The sequence below is a fragment of the Gorilla gorilla genome, chromosome 6, assembly GCF_029281585.2.
Source record: "Gorilla gorilla gorilla isolate KB3781 chromosome 6, NHGRI_mGorGor1-v2.1_pri, whole genome shotgun sequence".
Lineage (NCBI taxonomy): Eukaryota > Metazoa > Chordata > Mammalia > Primates > Hominidae > Gorilla > Gorilla gorilla.
Window position 1 is genome coordinate 40013705 of NC_073230.2, and position 21784 is coordinate 40035488.

General features: G+C 41.8%; 2 protein-coding genes across 10 annotated transcripts in view; one reads left to right on the top strand and one right to left on the bottom strand.

The window, feature by feature from the left end:
* AVL9 (AVL9 cell migration associated) overlaps positions 1–12724 on the top strand; it is a 91842-nt gene extending 79118 nt beyond the window's left edge. For 2 of the 4 annotated variants that reach the window (XM_004045289.5, XM_055347520.2), the window contains 4 exons: positions 194–311; positions 4238–4291; positions 4816–4904; positions 7818–12724. In XM_004045289.5, the coding sequence (XP_004045337.2) occupies positions 194–311; positions 4238–4291; positions 4816–4904; positions 7818–7933 (377 nt within the window). In that variant the 3' untranslated portion in view covers positions 7934–12724. The remainder of the gene's footprint in view (positions 1–193; positions 312–4237; positions 4292–4815; positions 4905–7817) is intronic. The other 2 variants (XM_055347521.2, XM_055347522.2) reach the window with 1 other exon arrangement.
* LOC109027749 (protein C-mannosyl-transferase DPY19L1-like) overlaps positions 4949–21784 on the bottom strand; it is a 135533-nt gene continuing 118697 nt past the window's right edge. For 5 of the 6 annotated variants that reach the window (XM_055347528.2, XM_063708097.1, XM_055347529.2 and 2 more), the window contains 3 exons: positions 17212–17320; positions 14905–15030; positions 7853–10159 (listed from right to left, as the gene is read on the bottom strand). In XM_055347528.2, the coding sequence (XP_055203503.1) occupies positions 10143–10159; positions 14905–15030; positions 17212–17320 (252 nt within the window). In that variant the 3' untranslated portion in view covers positions 7853–10142. Of the gene's footprint in view, positions 5681–7852; positions 10160–14904; positions 15031–17211; positions 17321–21784 lie in introns of those variants that run through there. The other variant, XR_010134441.1, reaches the window with a different exon arrangement.

A 21784-nucleotide genomic window follows, 5' to 3' on the forward strand; every position in this document is an offset into this window, starting at 1 on the left:
GCCAAAGGCCACATAGCTCCTTAACAGGATTTCTGGAACTAGACCCAAGTTTCCTGACATCTGGTAGGCTATCTCCCCACAAATATGGGATGGCAAGGGGATAAAGTCGTTCCTTTACCCTTTTTGGTTATAATCTTCACATCCCTGAATGGCTACAGCCCAGCTCAACTTCTTTCAAATATTTACTTGACAGACAATGAAAAGATATTATCGGACTATGGGACAACTTTTGTTACAGCATGGAAGAATACTCACAACTACAGGGTGTGGAACAGCAACAAGCATCCAGCACTTGCAGAAATAAATCCAAAGTAAGCGCATCCTCTGAAGATTGATAGTACATAAATGGTTGGTTTACGAGTGCCCAATACAGAGAAAAATCTATTTTAACTTTGATATTGTGAATATCCTCAAAAATCCCCTTAAGTAGGTCATAAAAAGGCTCCCAAATATAGAGAAACAGCTTAGAAACTGCTTCCATATTCAGATTGTTATACAAAAAGCATGAGCATTATGGGAAGCACTAACATTTCCCTGGCTCTCGATGTGATTCAGAGAGGAAGTCCCTGGCACTTGGTGATGCTCAGTACACAATGATTCTTCTCTTTCTCCCTGGAGCTGTTCTTTAACAGAATGGTTCAACAAGATAGAATCCTAGAAGGAAATACCACTGGTTTACTGCATGAGTAAAATTAGGAGGCAATTTTAAAACATGACGACGTATGCGAAACCAATTAAAGTTAATATCTGAAGCTGGGCTCATGCCTGTAATCCCAACACTTTGGGAGGCCGAGGTGGGCAGATCACCTGAGGTCGGGAGTTCAAGACCAGCCTGGCCAACATGCTGAAACCCATCTCTACTAAAAATGCAAAAAAAATTAGCCAGACGTGGTAGTGGGCGCCTGTAATCCCAGCTATTTGGGAGGCTGAGACAGGAGAATCCCTTGAATCCGGGAGGTAGAGGTTGCAGTGAGCCAAGATCATGCCATTACACTGCAGCCTGGGTAACAAGAGGGAGACTTTGTCTCAAAAGAAAAAAAAAAGTTAATATTTGGACTCCTGGATATATGGTCATACCTGGTTTCCACATCAGACTCTAAATTTTATTCAACAAAACTTAATACCTGCTGTAATACTGAATGTTGATGATGAAGGCTTTATCCCACACAGGCATAAAAGGCCATTGATTACAGCCATTATGAAACAATAACATCTGAGTGTGAATACAACAGAGAGCATTGAAGGAGATCAGTTGATATAGTGTATACAGGAACTTGTTTTCTAAATTAAAAGATAAGGCCAGGTACAGTGGCTCACGCCTGTAATCCCAGCACTTTGGGAGGCTGAGGCGGGTGGATCACAAAGTTAGGAGATCAAGACCATCCTGGCTAATGATGTGAAAACCCTGTATCTACTAAAAATACAAAAAATTTAGCCAGGCGTGGTGGCAGGTGCCTATAGTCCCAGCTATTTGGGAGACTGAGGCAGGAGGATTACTTGAACCCACGGTTTCCAGGCCAGCCTAGGCAACATAATGAGACCCCATCTTTTAAAGTACTAGGTTCAACACCAATTTGGTGAATTTAATCATCATACTTGGCTATAGCAGAAACCTATATTGCCATTTGAATACAGTAAAAACAGAATTAAAAGGCAAAACCATTTTAATAGTATTAAATGAAAGAGCTGAGTTCAAAGTGTTCTCCCTCACTGACTACAAAGTCTCTATTCTCAGCGTGCTGAAGGGAAACAGATGTGGAGGTGCTTAGCAGGGTGGCACTCACAGGGTGGTGCTGGGAAGGCAGGTCGGCCTTGACTGTCCAAGCAGTCAACACGCAGAGCCATCCTAGTCTCCTCCCTGGGCCCTGCACTGGGAGGCCTGGTCAGATCTTTATCTGTCACTACATCTGGTGCTTTTAACTTGAACCAGCTCTATAGATGTTAGTGCAGGTCCAAAAGAGCCTTAGCTGAAATGAGTTTTAAAAGGATTATGAAATAGTGCTTAGAAGAACATGTGAAGAAATTGAGGCTATTTAGATTGAAAAGAAGGCTGAAGAAGGACTTGTTAACTGAAATATATAGGTAGGGAAACCATGCAGATATGATAGTGCAGGCCAAGGGAGAACTTCCCTTTCATCCTCTGAAGGGTCACTGGAAAGTCAGCTGACAAAAGGCAGATTAATAGGAGAAATGGCATGCAAATTTGTTAATGTGCATGAGGGAGAGCTACAGGGTGATTGGATTGTGTACCCAAGCTCGTGTACCCAACGCGCCAACGGGGTACACAAGTTTATATACATACCATCTTTAGGTTACAGAAAGAATTGGGGGCTTGGAGCATGGCCAAAAACAGGTTATGGTGGTAAGTCAGGTTATAGTGGCAAGACAGGTTGTGGGAGGGAGAAGAAAGGAGGCCTGGCTAGCAGAGTTGGTCTTGTTACAGAGATAAAACTTCACAGGTAGCAGCCCTCAGAGAGAATTGATGGTAAATGTTTCTTTTCAGACCTTTAAAGGTGTCAGACACTCGGTTCATCTTTCCTATATCTTGATATTGGAGGGCCTCAGAGCAAACCAGGCTGCATTAATGCAGATTTTCTCTACAGATGCAAATCTACCCCCAAAAAGAAAGCTTTTCAGTAATTCTTGCATTTCCAGCCTTTCTGAATAGCCATTTTGAAATGCATCAAAGAAGTATATTTTGGGGTGAAATAGTTTAGTTTTCTTCAATAGCAAATTTTCAACATTTTTACCAAATTAAAAATAACAAATGTGGCCAGGCCTGGTGGCTCATGCCTGTAATTCTAGCACTTTGGGAGGCTGAGGTGGGCGGATCACGTGAGCTCAGGAGTTCAAGACCAGCCTGGGCAACATGGTGAAACCCTGTCTCTACTAAAAATACAAAAAAGTAGCCGGGCATAGTGGTACATGCCTGTACTCCCAGCTACTCAGGAGGCTGAGGCAGGAGAATCGCTTGAACCTGGGAGGCAGGTTGCAGTGAGCTGAGATTGCGCCACTGCACTCCAGCCTGGGTAACAGTGAGACTCTGTCTCAAAAAAATAAAATAAATGCTAGACTTCTGTTGTTATCAGAGGGTGTCATTTAGAAATATTTCAAACTAATTATAACTTTTGAGAAGTATGAAACCCTTTAACTCCTAAAGATTAGGGAAGGCAGCATTCTAACTTAACAAGCAGCAGGTATATTTCATCCCTTAAATATAGCCATTCCAGGAACATAGAGAATGATCAAGTGATGTGTCAGTATTTCAATCCTGTGATTCAGGAATCTAAGAATAAGAAGTGTCACATATACTTACTTTGGTCCATGAAGAGTAGTTTGTTGTCATTTGAAGAACCATTAATTTTATAAGTAGCTATGGATTTTACTAGGGTCACTTTCTTTGTTAGACCTTGACAGAGGGACCCCTGAGATAAGAATTGGATATTTATTGACCCCTCCATTTTATGTGGTTAAGTTGCTTGATTTTTTTTCCTACTGCCTGTATAATTGCAGAATGCCTGATTTTATATATAATATATAAATAATATATAATATATAAATAATATATAATAAATAATATATAATATATTATATATTATATATATATTATAAATAATATATATTATATGTAAAATACACTTTTTTCTTTTAATATAATGGAAATAGGGAAGTCTGAATAATGTATTTTCTTACAAAAATAATGATAGTGCTGTTTTTTTTTAAGACCTGCCTTTTGAGTTGCTTTTCTAACAGAAAGTAGAGATTTTGTTGATCCATCCACAAATCTTTGCATAACCAATAGCACACATTTATAAGATGGCCAGGATCAAGGTATGATCTATGACCATGTCCTAAAACCAGTGACTCACCTTGACTGTCCTGGGAAGCTTGTAAAAAATGTGTTGATGTTTGAGCCCCACCCAAGACAGACCAAATAAATTAGAATGTCAGGATAGCACTAAAACAGGCTACACACACACCCACACACACACAAAACACACAACACACGTGTTTTACAAGTGAGGAAACTAAAGCTCAGAGGGGTTAAGTAATCTTTTCTGGATGTCGTCACTGTAAGTGGAGAGCTGTGACCAAAGCCAAGTTTCCCGATACCAAACACAGCACTACCACCCAGCTGTGTCGTCCATGAGAAGTTTACTAATATTTTCTTGTGATAACTCTTTTTGCAGCCTTTTTGGTAAAATACTGATAGTTTAAACTCAAACTTTTTTTACAGCCATCCATTTCAAGGCCAATACTCAGTATCAGACATGAAGTTAAGGTTCTCACAGTAAGTACTTAGAGAAAATACTGGGAAAATTCTTAAGTCTGAATTTATGCCATGTGTTTCATTGCTAATTGGGAATTGTTTTTCTCTACTTGATAGACTTATGCTTCAAATAGTAACCAAATATGTGCATAACATTCTTTAGCTCAGCAGTGTGTATGTTTCAAAGTGAAAACACCACTGTTTCATACAGGATGGTGTGAACTAATAACAGGATTTACCATTTTTATTTTGGTGAAGTGCTTTTAGCAAACCGTGGCTGTCGGAGAGATGTAGCCATACATACATCCTTATGTCCTCACCACTTTTTGGTTCATCTGTATGTTCTTTTCGTGTATTCTGAAAATGCACATGCTTAAAAGGTTAATAAATTAATTCATAACAAATAATAATTTAGCTTCTTTTCTCAGTAATTCTAATTTTGGATGGTTACAGAGTGATTATTGTGTGTGTGTCTATATGTGTCTGTGTGCGTGTGTGAGATTTTTTTTAAATTGTACTTAACACTTCTTTTATCTTTTACCCAGTTCTGTTCAGAATAGTGAACGTGGCAAAAAAATTGGAAACGTCATGGTCACAACTAGCCGGAATGTTGTACAAACAGGAAAAGCTGTTGGTAAGACATGCCTTTAGACAGGAACAAATTGGAATCACAACACATCCATTTTCTATCTTTAATATGTAATTGATAAAACAAACATAAAGTTGTAAAGATCTGTGTTATCACATAGTAATACAAGAGTTTTTTAAATTTTTGTCATATTCATTTGAAAAATTCCAAATTCCAAATGGTCAAACTCCATTATATCTAATAGAGAGTGACAAAATTTTCTGATGAAGTCACTGTTTTGCTACCAAGATTCAAGCTGCACCAGAGTTTTCTTCCCCCATTCCCTGCGCTGTCCAAAGTTCTTTATAAATGGCAGAGACTCATAATAAAAGTAGGTATTAGGAACTGCTGTCCTCTAAGGTAGTATTACACAATAAAGAAAATGAAGCCAACAGTTGGTTTTTCAAAAAGATCAACAATATTTATAAAATCTGGTAAAGATAAAAAGAAAGAAGATACAAATTACCAACATTAGGGATGAAAGAGGGACATTACTGTAGCTCTTACAGAAATTAAAAGAACAGAAAATAGGGGAATATTGTGAACAACTTTATGCTAACCAATTTAACAACATAAATGAAATATACAAATTCTTTTAAAGATTCGCATTACCAACACAGTTGCAAAAAGAAAATAAGAATAGCCCTATTATATATTAAAGAAATTGGGCCGAATGCAGTGGCTCATACCTGTAATCCCAGCACTTTGGGAGGCTGAGGTGAGAGGATTGCTTGAGTCCAGGAGTTCAAGACCAGCCTGGGCAACATAGTGAGACCCCATCTCTACAAAAAAATTTAAAAAGTCAGTAGGCATGGTGGTGTATGCCTGCAGTCCCAGCTACTTGAAAGGCTGAAGTGGGAGGATTGCTTGAGCCCAGGAAGTCAAGGCTGCAGTGAGCAGTCCAGCCTGGGTCTTGCCCTGTCAAGGGCAAGAGTCTTAAAGAAAGAAAGAAAGAAATTGATTTTAACGTGAAAAGCCTTGCCATAAGGTTTTTAATTTAAACCAGGCTGCCCAGGTGGCTTCAGTTTGAACTCTGTCAAATGTTTAAGGAAGAAATAATACTAGTTTTACACAAAATCTTTAAATAAGGTAATACTCCCCAACTCATTGGATGAGGCCAATATTAGTATCAAAGTCAGACAAATGGTAGCATGCTCTTCTGCACCTAGCTGTTTTTGCTTAAAATATTTTGAATATTGTTCCACATCAGTTCTAAAATTTTTCATTCCTTTTCTATATTTTTAACTTTTTATTTTGATGTAGTTTCAAACCTGAACATTGCAACAGTGCAAGAAACTCCCAATTATCTCTGATTCACCAATTATTTACATTTTGCCCCATCTGCTTTGTCATACAATGTGTTGTAAAAATAGGGCATTACTACTTCCCTAGCTTCTGAAAGAGGTTGACTAACCGTTACTGAACACAATTCAAAAGCCCCAGAACTAAGTAATCTTTGTGTAGGTGTCCTTATATCCCTAGTTTTCTGAATACCTAGAGAGAGACAGAAAACTCTACAGACTCATTTGTAAAGACAACACACAGCGCTACCACTAGGTTAGTTTTATTGCAAAGGAATGGAATTTAGCACACAAACATTTATTTCCAAACAATATGCGTTTGACTTATTTTGAATTTTTATTTTTTAATAGAAAAACTATGCTATATTATAGATTATTATAGATACATCATTATACATTATTACTTTTTAGTGATGCTGCTACTGATAGTTAAATTCTAAAGCCAAATCTCTTCTATACTCTTCTGTCCAAGAATAATGGGAGTGTATTAGTCAACTTAAATAATTTCACTTAGCATCACCTTTTTTTCTCAGACAGGGTCTCACTCTGTTGCCCAAGCTGAAGTGCAATATGGTGCGATCTTGGCTCACTGCAATCTCTGCAACCCCTGGCAGGATCCTCCTGCCTCAGCCTACCAAGTAGCTGGGACTACAGGCATGTGCCATCATGCCTGGCTAATTTTTCTATTTTTTGTAGAAAGAGGGTTTCGCCATGTTTCCCAGGCTGTCTCGAATTCCTGGACTCAAGCTAACCACCCGTCTCGGCTTCCCAAAGTGCTGGGATTACAGGTGTGAGCCACCATGCCTGGCCTAACATCAACTTTTGAGATACTGTTCTATAAAACACAATAGACCTGGGGCAGATAGAGCTGTATACATCTTTGTGTAACATAACTTCATTTTAGATGACAAAAGCACATTTCCCTAAAACAGTCTAACCACTCTTCCCTGTTTAGATGGTTATTGATTATCAAGTTGGTATTGAAGATACACAAAGCAGTTTGACTTTTTAAGCTCTCTAATAATTCTGATACATAGCCGGTGTTGCTGGCACTGAGGGTATTAAAGAAACAGTTTGATGAATACTTTCAGAATGCTTAGGCAAGTAGGCTCCTACGCTAAAAAATCATCTATTTTTCCTTAAGACATTCCCATGGAAAGGGATTGTTTTGAAACTAAAAATTTAAATGATATTTTGGCTACTATTAACATATTGGTGTGTTCTAGTGAATTAACATTTATTGGCTGGGCACAGTGGCTCACACCTGTGATTCCAACACTTTGGGAGGCTGAGGCAGGAGGATCACTTGAGCCAAGTGTTTAAGACCAGACCCTGTCTCTACAAAAAATCAAAAAATTACCCAGGTGTGGTCACACATGCCTGTGGTCCTAGCTACTTGGGAAGCTGAGGTGGGAGGATCACTTGAGCCCAGGATGTCGAGGCTGCAGGGAGCCGTGACCACTCCACTGCACTCCAGCCTGGGCGACAGAGTAAGACACTGTCTCAAAAAACATTTTTTTAAATTTTTAATTAAAAATGTATTAATTATGTTGGTCTTTCACTGTCTCGTAACAAAAGTTAAGACATTTTTCCTTTTGTTTTTCTCCTCTCCATCCAGGCCAGTCAGTTGGAGGAGCTTTTTCCAGTGCAAAGACAGCTATGTCTTCATGGCTTTCCACTTTCACCACTTCCACCTCCCAAAGTCTCACTGAGCCACCGGATGGGAAGCCTTGAGCAAGGCGTCAGAGGCTGCTATTGTTTTCTGAGGTTTAAGTGTCCCCTGTCTGTCTGCTGCTCCCAGGCTGTTACCAGCCACAGATCCACAGCAGGGGACCATATGTCGAACTGTTTACATGGATGTTGCTCTAAGTGAATGTTTCGGGATGCCGAAATGATGAAATCACAGCCATAGCAGGGATGGCTTTCCAGGTTGGGGTTTCAATTGACTACTTTTATTTCAGTCTGAGCCTGATTAAAACATACAGTGAACCTTCTAATGAATTTTGAGTTCTGATATTGTACATTGGTTTACTTTAGAAGAGTTTTTACTTATGTAAATTTTGTTCTGTTTTGGTGTTTGAATATCTAGATGGTCATTGTAATTTATACTTGCTAAAATTAATTTATATTACCATTTTCTCTAAAGTTGGCCTTAAAACGTGCTTATAAAGTGAAGGGGTCATACAGTTGGGCCTTCATTATTTTGCTGAATTATGTGATGATTTTTTTGCTTTCTACCCACAAAGCATTTATTAATTCACTTCCTCCCAGAAACATGAAAGTTAGGGGTGGTAGTTCTGAGGACTGGGTGTTTTGTTTTACGTTTTTAGTTTGTTCTTTCCACATCCTTAAAAACTTGCTTTCAGACATCAAGGAGTATCACTGTGCTTTCCTCCTCTTTATAACTGTGCAGGTGGGTGTGCAGAGAAATAGCAGAGTGATGGTTCGATGATACTGAAGCAGTTTAACATGAATGTGTCTGTAGGGCAATACTTTCAAAGAAGACCTATGTGTTTATTTTTCAACTGCAGTCATGTTGCAGTCTTACAAGCACTTTTTTTTTATTCCAGAGTTTGTGCCATCTGTTTCTCTTTTTTGGGGGTGGGGGGCGGGGACGGGGTCTCACTCTATCGCCCAGGCTGGAGTGCAGTGGTGCCATCTCGGCTCACTGCAACCTCCATCTCCCGGGTTCAAGCAATTCTTGTACCTCAGCCTCCCAAGTAGCTGGGATTATAGACATGCGCCACGATGCCCAGCTAATTTTTGTATTTTTTAGTAGACACGGGGTTTTGCCATGTTGGCCAGGCTGGTCTTGATCTCCTGGCCTCGAGTGATCTGCCCGCCTCAGACTCTCAAAGTGCTGGGACTACAGGCATGAGCCACTGCTCCTGGCCTGTTTCTTTTTTAAACAGTTTTCTATTGGGTGTTTGCAGACCTACAGCTTTTCTTGTAGTCTTATTCATAAAGCTTTTCAAAGCACTTAGTCTTCTACTTCCCTAACTGAAAGTCCTCCTATAATCAATCCCTACCCCCTTCTAGAAGTATCTTAAAAGAAAAGCAAGGTGATTGTAAGTATTAAATAGAAATCTCATCTTAGTTTATATTCAGCAAAGTAAGAGGCAAGAGAAGAAAACTGCAGCCTTGACATCTGTCATCTGAGAAAGGACATCTGGTTTCATGTTAGGCACATACATGCATGTGTGTGCCATCTACTGATGATTTGTACACAGCTGGACCTCGTGTGTTTGCCATGCTCAGCTCTCATTTGCTTTTCAAGGATACCTGGGATGGCCGTTCTCAGAGAGTACTTATGGGGAACAGACTGCCTTTTAGTAACAAAGGATACTTGGGAAATACATTGTGAGTATGATCTATCCCAGATTGCTGGGGAAATAAAGGAGGGCCCTGATTATATTTGGTTTATTCCTCACTAAATGTTTAAGAAGTAAATGCTCCCAAGGCATTTGAAATGAACATAGAAACATAATCTAAATGTCTCTAAATTTTCCACTTTGTGTTTTCTAAACACAAATTGTATTACTCATTTGAGCATAACTCAATAATTCAGCAATGATAAATTGAAGGGCTGAATGTGAGAACTCCATTAATTCCACTTCTTCCAAGAAAGTTAACCTCAGGAAATACTGTTTGAAGAGAAGAAAGTAGTACCAAACAAAACCTTAAACAGTACTTGAATCTTTTTTGCGCTGAGACTATAAAGAATTCATTCTAACATCTTGTTTCATAAGGGCCACATCATTCGTTGGAGCATGATAGTGTGATTTGTGTACAATTGTTACCTCTCAGCTGCTGAAGTTCACACTTCAAGGATCTAGGAGCTCTGTGAGGGGTCGTCCAGCAACATGCTGATTTGTCTTTCAGTTGGTATGGTTTCTGTGATTGGGGTAAACTCCCTTCTCCCACTATTCAAAAGCAGCCCAACTCATGCTTTGGAATCCACTGAAATAAAAATAGTTACATGAAGTTTAACTTTGCTTTAATATCACTTGTTCCCCATTGAATATACACTTTGATCGGACTTTCTATTAACATTTCTAGCTAAGAGTTTGACTCTTAGTGGTTACTTTACTGACTTTCCAACATAAAACAAGTATCTCAGAAGATACAACTTTCATCACAGAAATGGTCAAAAGACCATAGCTATATTTCCTTCAGGTTCTGGGAGGTGGAGTTTTTCAAGGAACACTGGCCGTTGTATTGTTGGCAGGGGCCCCAAGGCAGCTCGCACAATCAAAGGCAGGAAGCCTCACCCCTGGTCATGTGACACCCCCCCCCCCACGTACTTCAGGCTTGGATTCTAGGCTCCAAGTGGCCAGCATAGAAGCAGCAGCCTCTCTCCAAACCCTGGCTCTGTGAGCCATAGGAACCAGCACTAGGTCATCTTCTGACATAGCCCTGGTAAAGGTGTGTGTGTGTTGGTGGCCACACTTGCTAAGGCTTTTGTGTCTAAGAATTGAGTATTTGTACCTAGGTGTGAGGGAACCAGGGTCAGCCAGCCTTTTTCAGATGTGCCAGGCACACACACTACATCAATGGCTTGGTGGTGGCTTCACCACTATCCAGGTGACTTAAAAGAGTGTTTGGAAAATGTCCCTGGTATACTTCAATTCCTACTAGACATTGTAATGACAATGGTGTAGGTAAGGAAGAGAGAGTTAAAGCTACCAGTTGTGGAATAGAAATAGTTGCATGTCCAAAGAAGGCTTAGAATGATTGTGCATATGCAGTTGGCTCACATAACCAGCATGAACAGTCTCTCCCCAAATCCATTAGTGATTCACTACCCCCCGCCAAGCACAGCCCTAAAACAATTCTCGTCCACTTTCCTGTTAAGAAACACAGCAGCAATATACTTTGGCAGCAAACCAGAGCATATGATGTAACTTGCTCAACCTTATCTTCCTTTCCAAATTCTATACTAAGCATCCGATGTTTTTTAGAATAATTTCCTTTGGAAAGCCAACGAGAAAACAAATTAGGAAGAGAGAGAAGTGAGAAATTGTTGCATGGCTGAGGAACAAGATGCTTAAAATCTGAATGAAAGTATTTTGAGAGCAGTATTTCATGTGCTAAGGATTATAAGAATTCTTTTAGAAAGGGATTAGAATTTTACTGTGCTAGTTACAAGTTTTAAAGTCACGCTACAGCATTATCACCCTGGCAGGTAGGTTTTGTTATTGTTTTATATTTTGTGAAAAAAAGTTTTGTAGAAGTTACAGCTAGTGGTCTTTTCCCTCCAGAGCCAGTGATGAGTGTGGGAGCACTTCAGCTCTGTAAGGGGCCAGCCTTCTGACCTTTAACCACATGAACTAACCTGCGTCAGCAGTTGCAGAAAGTAGCCTGTTAGGACAGCAGCTGCTAAGTGTTGCCTGGTATTTTAGTGGGGAGAAGGCTGGGACTCTTCATGGCATCAACACTTGCATGCTCTGAATCTTTGATCAGAGACGAGGTGCCATTTGTGGCATTTCCACCCCGTCTCATGGTAGCCTTTAAAAGTGGTAGAAGATGCTGCCCTAATTCCCCGAGGATGATTGTCATTCCATGCAGCATAATGTGCCGTGAGGAGTTTTCTCATTCCAGTTCTTTGGACTTCGTAACATTGGAATTGTTTTTCCATAATTTCCGGCATTCCATAAATATTTGTCAAGGACAAAGAAAAGGAATGTGGATGTTTATTCTTTTCATATGAATGACTTTGTACACATGACTTCCTGCTTTCATTATGAAGGAGGGGAAACTAGTTCCCTTGTATGGTAACTCCAAAGTTAAAAAATTGTGCATGTCTGAGGGGTTGAATATATTTTGTAAAACTCTGAATACATTTGTATTTCTGTGCTGTTCTAAAGTTTACCTTTTTACTTATATGAAAGATAACTATATATTTAAATCATGTAAATGGAACACAGTGTAGGGGGTTTTTCCAATCTTATTTTTCATCAGGTTCTCACACCCACGTAGTATGCTGCTCAAATTTTTTCGCGTGTGCAAATGTGAACATTTGAACATTTCAGTCAGGTACTGAGCCAGAAAAGGTAATTGAAGTTTTCAGAAAGCTTCTGTGCTTAGAAAATATTTTGTTGTTTTCTTAAAATATTAGTATTTTGTAGCTGGAAGAATAAGATCAAGGCTTACATGTTTCAGGCCACTTGGTCACTGGTTCCTGAATTTAGAAAACACTGGATTAATGAGTTGGTGAAGGCATTTAGTGGTTACAAAAATAGTTTAAATATTTATGATTAAAGCCTTTTCACAAACCTTTTCTAAGAAAATTTAGCTGAGAAAACTTGAAAAGTTTTCTAAGGAAGTTTAACTGTGGCACATGTTTTGATCAGAAAGGTAGTTTCTCTTTGCTCTGGTAGTTTTAAAGTTTGTACTAGTTCTTTATTTCTGTTGTTTTTTTAATTGTTAAAATTATAAATCACGTCTAATCATACTGAATTGTAAAACTTCAATTTTATCTTTATTTTAAGCATAAATGAGAATAAAATGATCCTGTTCACCCTGCCTACAGTTGGACTTGACCTGTCCTTCTAGAAGTACCCTGTGTGTTGTCCATGTGGTTTCTGGCCTCCTTCACAGTTAAACGGCAGCTTCATTTATTAAGAAACCACACAGAATGAACTAAAGACTCATGACTCATTTACTCTCATTTTGACATCGCTTTGACAGTGGTGCCCAGCTTTCAAGGCAATGACCTCTGCAGGAAGAGGCCCTTAGCTTCTGTGGAATGCTAAGTGCAGAGAGCTGCAAAAAGTATCAAGCAGAGTTTGGTCACAAGATAATGTCTCATTAGGATATTGTCCCAAGCAACCCATTTTGCACCCAGACTGATAAGTGTCAAAACAGCCCTTGATATTTCCACTGAAGACTCCTGGCACATTTTCATGTATACGTTCATGTACTGGGTTCCCTTACAACTGTTCTACAAAACGGGCTTTGGGATGTGCTTCACAGAAGAAGTGACAAACTTCCTTGCCCCCTGGGAATGTGTGCTTCCTTGAGTGCTGGTGCAGGGTTAAGCTGGAGTTACCAGTGTTCTTTGATGCGGACCTTGAGAGCCCTGGAGCTGATGGGGTAACTTGAGGACAGTGGAGCTTCCTCTACTCAGGGAAAGGAAGGCATCTCCTTACCTTTCCAGATGTCCCCCTCAGACTGAGCTCTCCTGTGGGGATGTGATGGGTCCCTATCACCCACCAAGGAAGAGCTGCCTACCCTTCATCCTGATAGGATAGGAGTTGCAGTTATTGAATCTGGTAACATCTGGAAGGAGTGTGATTAGGGAGCCTGTTCTTTCCAAGGAAAGTTCCTTCCATCCTTCATGAAGGGCTTCTCTCTGCCTGAGGTAATGTACACAGGGTTGGGGAAGCCACTGCAGCAGGACTGACCTGTCCAACTTCACCATCAACAGATCCTCACATGGCACGCATAGACACTTTGTATGATCATGAAGATCAGAATGGTCGTGTTCTGTGTTCTTGATCTCATGAACCACCTGCCTTTGGAACCACTGACATCTCAACATAACATAATTAGGACTCAAATGTTTTTAAACATTTCACTGGACTGGGCTGCACTCCTGGAGCACACAGATGTAGGCTAGGCCCAGAAAAATGATGAAAGCCACTTAATGAAATGCTGATCATTGCTGAGGGGAAGTGATGGGTACATAAGGGCTTCTTAGACTATTCTGTTTGTGTATGTTGGAGAATTTCCATAATGAAGAGTTAAAAACTACTTGCTAGCCATTAAACAACTTCGTTACCCATGAAAAGGCACTAGTTCCTGTGCGGCAGACCCTGAGTGCCTGACTTAGGAATTGGCTTAATTTCGTAGCTTCTCCATGGATGCCCTGGCCTCCACAAGCCCTCTCACCAACTGAAACCTTGGCTGCTGTTGTTGCCTTCCCATCCCTCTAGTTGTTGTTGGAGGAGCACTATTGAGAGAACCTATAGTACACAGTAATCGAAGACCCAGCCCAACCTCTCTTCCTCCTGAAAGTCTTCCCCAGGCTACTCTGAGTCCTTTCTAATACCTCGATTCTCAGGGGCCAGTGGCTCACGCCTGTAATCCTGAATATTTTGGGAGGCTGAGGCAGGGAGGCTGCTTGGGCCCAGGAGTTCGACACCAGCCTGGGCCACATAGGGATACCTCGTATCTACAAAAAATTTAAAAATTAGCTGAAGGCCAGGTGCGGTGGCTCACACCTGTAATCCCAGCACTGTGGGAAGCCAAGGTGGGCAGATCACCTGGGGTCAGGAGTTCGAGACCAGCCTGACCAACATGGAGGAACCCCGTCTCCACTAAAAATACAAAATTAGCTGGGCGTGGTGGTGCATGCCCGTAATCCCAACTACTTGGGAGGCTGAGGCAGGAGAATCGCTTGAACCCGGGAGGCAGAGGTTGCAGTGAGCCAAGATTGAGCCATCGCACTCCAGCCTGGACGACAAGAGCAAAACTCCATCTCAAAAAAAAAAAAAAAAAAAAAATTAACTGGGCATGGTTGCATCTTCCTCTAGTCCCAGCTACGGGAGATGAGGGGGTGGGCTCGGGTGAGAGGATCACTGAAACCAGGAGGTCAAGGCTGCCATGAGCCATGACTGCGCCACTGCCCTTCAGCTTGGGCAACAGAATGAGACTCTGTCTCAAAAAAATAAAATAATAAAATACCTGGATTCAGTACTTACTGAGGACTATGTAAAGCGGTGCTTCCCAGTTTTGGAGACTTGCCATACAGTGCCACACATAGTCCCTGACACGTGCAGTTCCTACCCCGTGGACCTTGCTGTTCAGCAGGTGCGAGTGGGCGGTCACTGTAGAGGGGAGAGAGTGCTGGGTGGTGAGGGAGCAGGAGTGGCGCCAACACACCACAGGGGGTAACTGCTTTTTCACAGGGACCAATAAATATCTCTTCCCCTGAGTCTAAGTTGAGGCCTGAGGGAGTTTTCCAGGTGAGGTGGGAGTGAGGGGAGAGACCATGAGACGTAAAGGGCTCTGTGGCCTGGCAGAGCAGCACAAAGACTGGAAGCAGCGCGGCTTGAGGTGATGTTTTTTGGAGTGGCCGAAACCGAAATGGCAAGGACGACAGGCTAGAGATGAGGTCGGGAAATAAGGCCATATCTGGAGGAGAGCCCTGTCAGCCCACGGACAGGGGAAAGCCTTCAAGGGTTTCCCACGGGCAGGTGGCAGGTTGGCTGGGTGTTGCCTGTGGAAAGTTCTTTTCGTCGTGGGCACCACTGCTTCTGCTTTGCCCTTTGCTGTAAAGTTAGTGATGTTCCTCAGCTGACCTCTGAACTCAACCACCGCCCCTTTCCCTTCCTCACTGGCCTTCACAGTTTTCCACTGACTTTAAATCACATTTGCCCCAAACACAATAAAGCCAAGAACAAAAGTCTATGGCATGGCCCTCAGTCAAAAACCAGTTACTGTGAGAACACTGATTTCCCGATTTCCCCAGGCATTAGGTCCGTGGAAGTTGTTGATGAAAAGAACCTGTCAAGTGATGGTGTCCCCGCCAGGAAGCCAAGAGCACAGAGGGCACTTGAGCATCTGTTTCCATTACTCTCTCTGGCTAAGTGGAGACCCAGGAGAACATGTGGCACCACAGCTGTGGTGACGTGTTTAAACTTGGAGAAAACCCGCTGTTTCTTCATGTCATTTACAAGCACGAAGGGAGTCATTTATACATTCAAAAGGCCCATCTGCCGCTAACATCTAGACTTTCAATTATATTCAATTCATAGAATTATTTTTTCTGATAAAATTTAACCACATTCATGCTCTCAGGAATGCCAAGGTTAAAAGTGCGGCAATGGAGAATTTCTAAAGTAGCCTGTCCACCTGCCTCCTCAAGCGCTGCCCTAGAAAACCATCACTGAGCAGCACTTCCTAGAAACCACGCAGACTGAAGCAAAATTACCCCGTCCTTGGCTCTCACATCCTGAACTGGTTCTTTGTACAGGATCATCCATCTAGAAACCAAAGCTTCTGTGGCCTTGATAAACCACTCACTCTCGCTAAATACTTTCCAAATGGAAATTCCCAGGTAAAGTTTTAACAGATGAAGATGAATGAGTATTTTTTGTGTCGCCCATTTTATGGTCATTAAAACCACAAGGTCAGCAGGACTAGAATTTTTAAATCTTATATATTTTATGACCTTTAAAGTGTGTTTTTTCATTAGTGACAGATCCCTCACTTTGGGACTCAAAGTGGAAATCATTTTTGAGTGTGGTTAATTCCATTCCTTTGAGCGTCTGGGCTTAATCCTTAAAATTTTCTTTTGGGACCTTATTGGAAATGAAGGATTAACTAGTCACCACTCCTCCGGTTGGAAAACGTGTCTTTTGTTTCCTTTTTTGCTTTTTTTTTTTTTTTAATTTTTGATCTTTAAATAGAGACACAGTGTCACTATGTTGCTCAGGCTGGTCTTGAACTCCTGGGCTCAAGCAATCCTCCTGCCTCAGCCTCCCAAAGTGCTGGGATTACAGGCATGAGCTACCATGCCCTGCTCGTTTCCTTTTAAATTGTCAAGTTAACCCTGTGACCACCCTCCCTTGAAGGACAGGCTATTGTGTTTCCAAAGCTTCTAATGTAATTCATAGGGAACTCAAAATGGATTTCCCATATGGACAGTGTTGTTTATGGGAGCTATGTCTCAGCTCATAAAAGGCAGCTCACCAGACAGCCAGAGTAGATACCAAAATACAGTCACACGTCACTAACAACATTCTGCAAAATGCGTCACTGGATAATTTCACTGTTGTGTGAACATCATCGAGTGTACTTACAATATCCTAGATGGCAGAGCCTACTACATAGTTAGGTCATATGGTATGGCCTATTGCTCCTAGGCTACAAACCTATACAGCATGGTACTGTTCTGAATCCCGCAGGCAGTGTTCACACAATGGTAAGGATTTGTGTTTCTAAACATAGAAAAGGTACAGTAAAAAGACAGTATTGTATAAAATTAGCTGGGTGGTGGGGCATACCTGTAATCCTAGCTACTCGGCAGGCTGAGGCAGGAGAATCGCTTGAACCCGGGAGAGGAAGGTTGTGGTGAGCCAAGATCACGCCATTGCAACAAGAGTGAAACTCCATCTCAAAAAAAAAAGACAAGTATTGTAATCTTAAGGGACCACCATCGTATACGCTGTCTGTCACTGACCAAAGGTTCGCTATGTGGCACATGACTATGTGGTATAAAGGTACTAGAGAACTGTGCAACAGATGGAAACATGTGTTAAGTGACAACCTGGCAGCTGAAACCGTAACTTCCATTCACCGCAGCCCCAGCAGAGTAAGTTAAGCTTCACTCAGTCTTGTCTTAACACAAAACCACTTGCTATGGGTGAGGGCTGTCTGGGTCCAGAAGATAACAGATTAGATCTGTACAGATACAATGATATAAAGAAAGTGATGGGGCTGGGTGCAGTGGCTCACACCTATAATCCCAACACTTAGGGATGCTGAGGCACGAGGACTGCTTGAGCCCAGGAGTTTGAGACCAGCTTGGGTGATATGGCGAGACCCCTTCTCTACTAAAAATAAATTAGCTGGACATGGTGGCAAGCGCCTGTAGTCCCAGCTACTCTGAGGTGGGAAGACTGCTTGAGCCCAGGAGATCAAGGCTGCAGTGAGCTATGATGGTGCCACTGCACTGAAGCCTGGGTGACAAAGCAAGACCCTATCTCAAAAAAAAAAAAAAAAAAAGAAAGATGAATGTGTTGAGAAGTCCAGTAAAGTGCCATCATGGCAATCTTTTCGCTGGGACAGTGAGAGAAAGCTTCCTCGAGGAAGTGTCATTTGAGCTGCTGAAGTGAGGATGAGCCAGTGAAGATGAGAGCAGATTTTCTGTCCTCCGGCCTTGGGGATGGGGCCGGGGGTGGCATGGCCTGAGATGCAGGGGAGGAGCAGGTCAGGGGGAGTGAAGCTCTAGGAAGGGGAAAAGAGTGATGAGAGAGGAGAACTGAAGAAGAATACAGCCTGCAGGGTTGCTAAAGCCAGAAGGAATCTGAGAAATACAGAAACCAGCTCCTCCTGCTCTGCCCCTGGGAGTCTGTTTCTCTTGGTGAGGCTACAGGGACTAAGGGAAAGAGTGTGAGGAGGGGGAAAACCCCTCTTGGCAGACACAGGAAAAAAAAGAAGAGCCTGTGAGGAGCGGTCTGTGCTGAGGACATGTGTGTGATGATGTGGCTGCCTTTCCAGGGGCAAGCATGGGAAGTACCTTCCACCAAGGAAGCTGGAAGGGTTGGGAAAGTGCAAATACCTTTATATCAATATCACAAACCAAAATGTTTTGAAAATAAACATCAGTTTTTCTTGGGGACCAAAAGATGTTTTATCCACTTGGAAGCTGCGACAGATTTCAAGGCTAAGCAGATGTTAATTAAAATCACCTATTTCATCTGATTTAGGTGGTTACATAAGTATACACATAGTTAAAGTCAAGCTGTACATGTAAGATGTATTTTAATGTTTCTAATCATTAAAAAAATACCCAATCATTTCAAAATGTAACTTACTTCTCAGGGAAGTAAGATCAGTGGAAGGAATATAGCTTCCACTTTTCAGACACATCTTTGAAGAAAACTACAAACCCGAGAGGCTGGTGTTTCTGACAAGTAAAAATTCCACATAAAATTGCCTGCATTTCATTTCACTCAATTTTGGCAACAATTAGCATCACTCTCTGCATTTGTTCAGGGCTTTATAATAAAGTTGGGATGCCATAAATAGGTCAACAGGCCTGGGTTGGAACACCAGCACCCACACTTGCTTGTTACTTGACATCTCTGAACCACACATTCTCCTTCAGTACAGTGGGTTTAAATGAGATGATGATGCATGTGTTGAGGCTGCACTTGTGTATCTTCACATTCGTCTATTGTTCATCATCCTCTATGGCATGTGAACAGGGCTTTTTTCCTGTTTTATTTATCTTCAGAGCCTAGAACAGTGCCGGTGCAGAGTAAGCACTTAGTGGACACTGGATGAATAGACTGATAGACAATTCTGATTTGTAAATGGAGAAGAAGGGAGATGTTTTCTTACTGGGAGAAGAAGCAGAACAAAGGAAAATGAAAAGAATGGTGTGAGTTCCTGTGGTTAGAAGAGAGGTCATCAGAAAGGAATGACATAATTGGATATGAAAAGGAAGTGTGAACTTATACATACTCAAACTGGCATTATGTCTAATATATGGTTGACTCTGAATACATACGCGCTATTACTATTTTTTTTTTTTGAGACAGAGTCTCGCTCTGTCACCCAGGCTGGAGTGTAGGTGGTGCAGTCTCAGCTCACTGCAACCTCCGCCTCCCAGGTTCAAGCAATTCTCCTGGCTCAGCCTCCTGAGTAGCTGAGACTATAGGTGCACAACACCAAACATAGCTAATTCTTGTATTTTTAATAGAGACGGGTTTCACCATGTTGGCCAGGCTGGTCTCGAACTCCTGATGTCAGGTGATCCGCCCACCTCAGCCTCCCAAAGTGCCAGGATTACAGGCATGAGCCACTCGCCCGGCCTATTACTATTATTTTTAATTCTTTTTTTATTTAATTTTTTTTTTCTTAGAGACAGTGTCTCACTCTGTTGCCCAGACTGGAGTTCAGTGGTGCAATCATAGCTTACTGCAGCCTTAAACTCCTGGGCTCAAGCGATCCTCCCACTTCACCTTCCTAAGTAGCTGGCACTACAGGCTCATGCCACCAGGCCTAGCTAATGTTTTTTAATTTTTTAATTTTTTTTTTTTTTGAGACAAGAGTCTCGCTCTGTTGCCCAGGCTGGAGTGCAATGGTGCAATCTTGGCTCACTGCAACCTCCACCTTCCGGGTTCAAGTGGTTCTCCTGCTTCAGCCTCTTGAGTAGCTAGGACTACAGGCATGTGCCACCACGCCCAGCTGATTTTTTTGTATTTTTAGTAGAGATGGGATTTCACTGTGTTAGCCAGGATGGTCTCAATCTCCTGACCTCGTGATCCGCCCACCTCGGCCTCCCAAAGTGCTGGGATTACAGGTGTGAGCCACCGCACCCAGCCCTTTTAAATTTTTTTGTAGAGAAATGACCTTTGTATGTTGCCTCAGATGGTCTTCAACTCCTGGACTCAAGCGATCCTCCCACCTCAGCCTCCCAAAGTGCTGGGGTTATGAGTGTGAGATACCACACTGGCCTATTTTTGATTCTTTATATTAATAACTGAAGAGACCCAAAAGAATTTTTATCAATGTGTATGATATAACAAATAACAAAATGAACAATCCACCACCCAGCTCTAAGAGTGTGTCTCTCATCCCTCATTTTGCTTAAAAATTTGTCCAGGCATTGTGGCTCACGACTGTAATCCCAGCACTTTGGGAGGCCAAGGCAGCTGGATCACTTGAGCCCAGGAGTTTGAGACCAACCTGTGCAACATGGCACAACCCTATCTCTATGAAAAATACAAAAAAAAATTAGCCAGGCATGGTGGCACATGCCTGTGGTCCCAGCTACTCATAAGGCTGTGGCGGGAGATCACCTGAGCCAGGGGAATCAAGGCTGCAGTGAGCTGTGATTGTGCCACTGCACTCCAGCCTGGGCAACAGAGACTCTGTCTCAAAGGAAAAAAAAATTACGATATATTTCCCTTCTCAACAACAGATTGTTTAGTGTGTCAGATTTTTGAACTTTATACAAGTTGAATCATACATACATATTACCCTGTGACTTGCTTTTTCTTGCATATTAAGTTTCTGAGCATCATGTCGCTTTGTCTATCTGTAGATCATTTTCACTGCCAGGAAGTATTCTATTGTGTGAAAATACTGCAGTTCATTTCCACACTCAATTGTTCATGAGTTCATGAACAATTTTTTTGGTCTTCCCCTCCCCAATCGATGTTTGCTATTATAGTAGGCCCCCCTCGAGCATCATGTGCCTGGAATTTAAAAAAAAAAAAAAAGAAAGAAAGAAAAAGAAACAAAAAATACAGTAGTCCCACCATACCTTTGAAGGTTACGTTCTAAGACCCCTACTACACACATGAAACCACAGATAGTACTGAACTGTATATATTACTATGTTTTTTTCCAATACGTACCTATGACAAAGTTTATAAATTAAGCACAGTAAGAGATTAACAATAACTAACAATAAAAATAGAGGCTGGACACAGTGGCTCACGCCTGTAATCCCAGCACTTTGGGAGGCCGAGGCCAGCGGATCCATGAGGTCAGGAGATCAAGACCATCCTGGCTAACACAGTGAAACCCCGTCTCTACTGAAAACACACAAAAAAATTAGCCAGGTGTGGTGGCGGGCGCCTGTAGTCCCAGCTACTCGGGAGGCTGAAGCAGGAGAATGGTGTGAACCCAGGAGGCAGAGCTTGCAGTGAGCCAAGATCGCGCCACTGCACTCCAGCCTGAGCTACAGAGTGAGACTCTGTCTCAAAAAAAAAAAAAAAAGAACAATAATAACAATATGCTATAATAAAAGTGATGCCAATATGATCTCTCCCTCAAAATATCTTATTTGTACTGCATTCACCCTTCCTGTGATGATGTGAGATGATAAAATGCCTACATGAT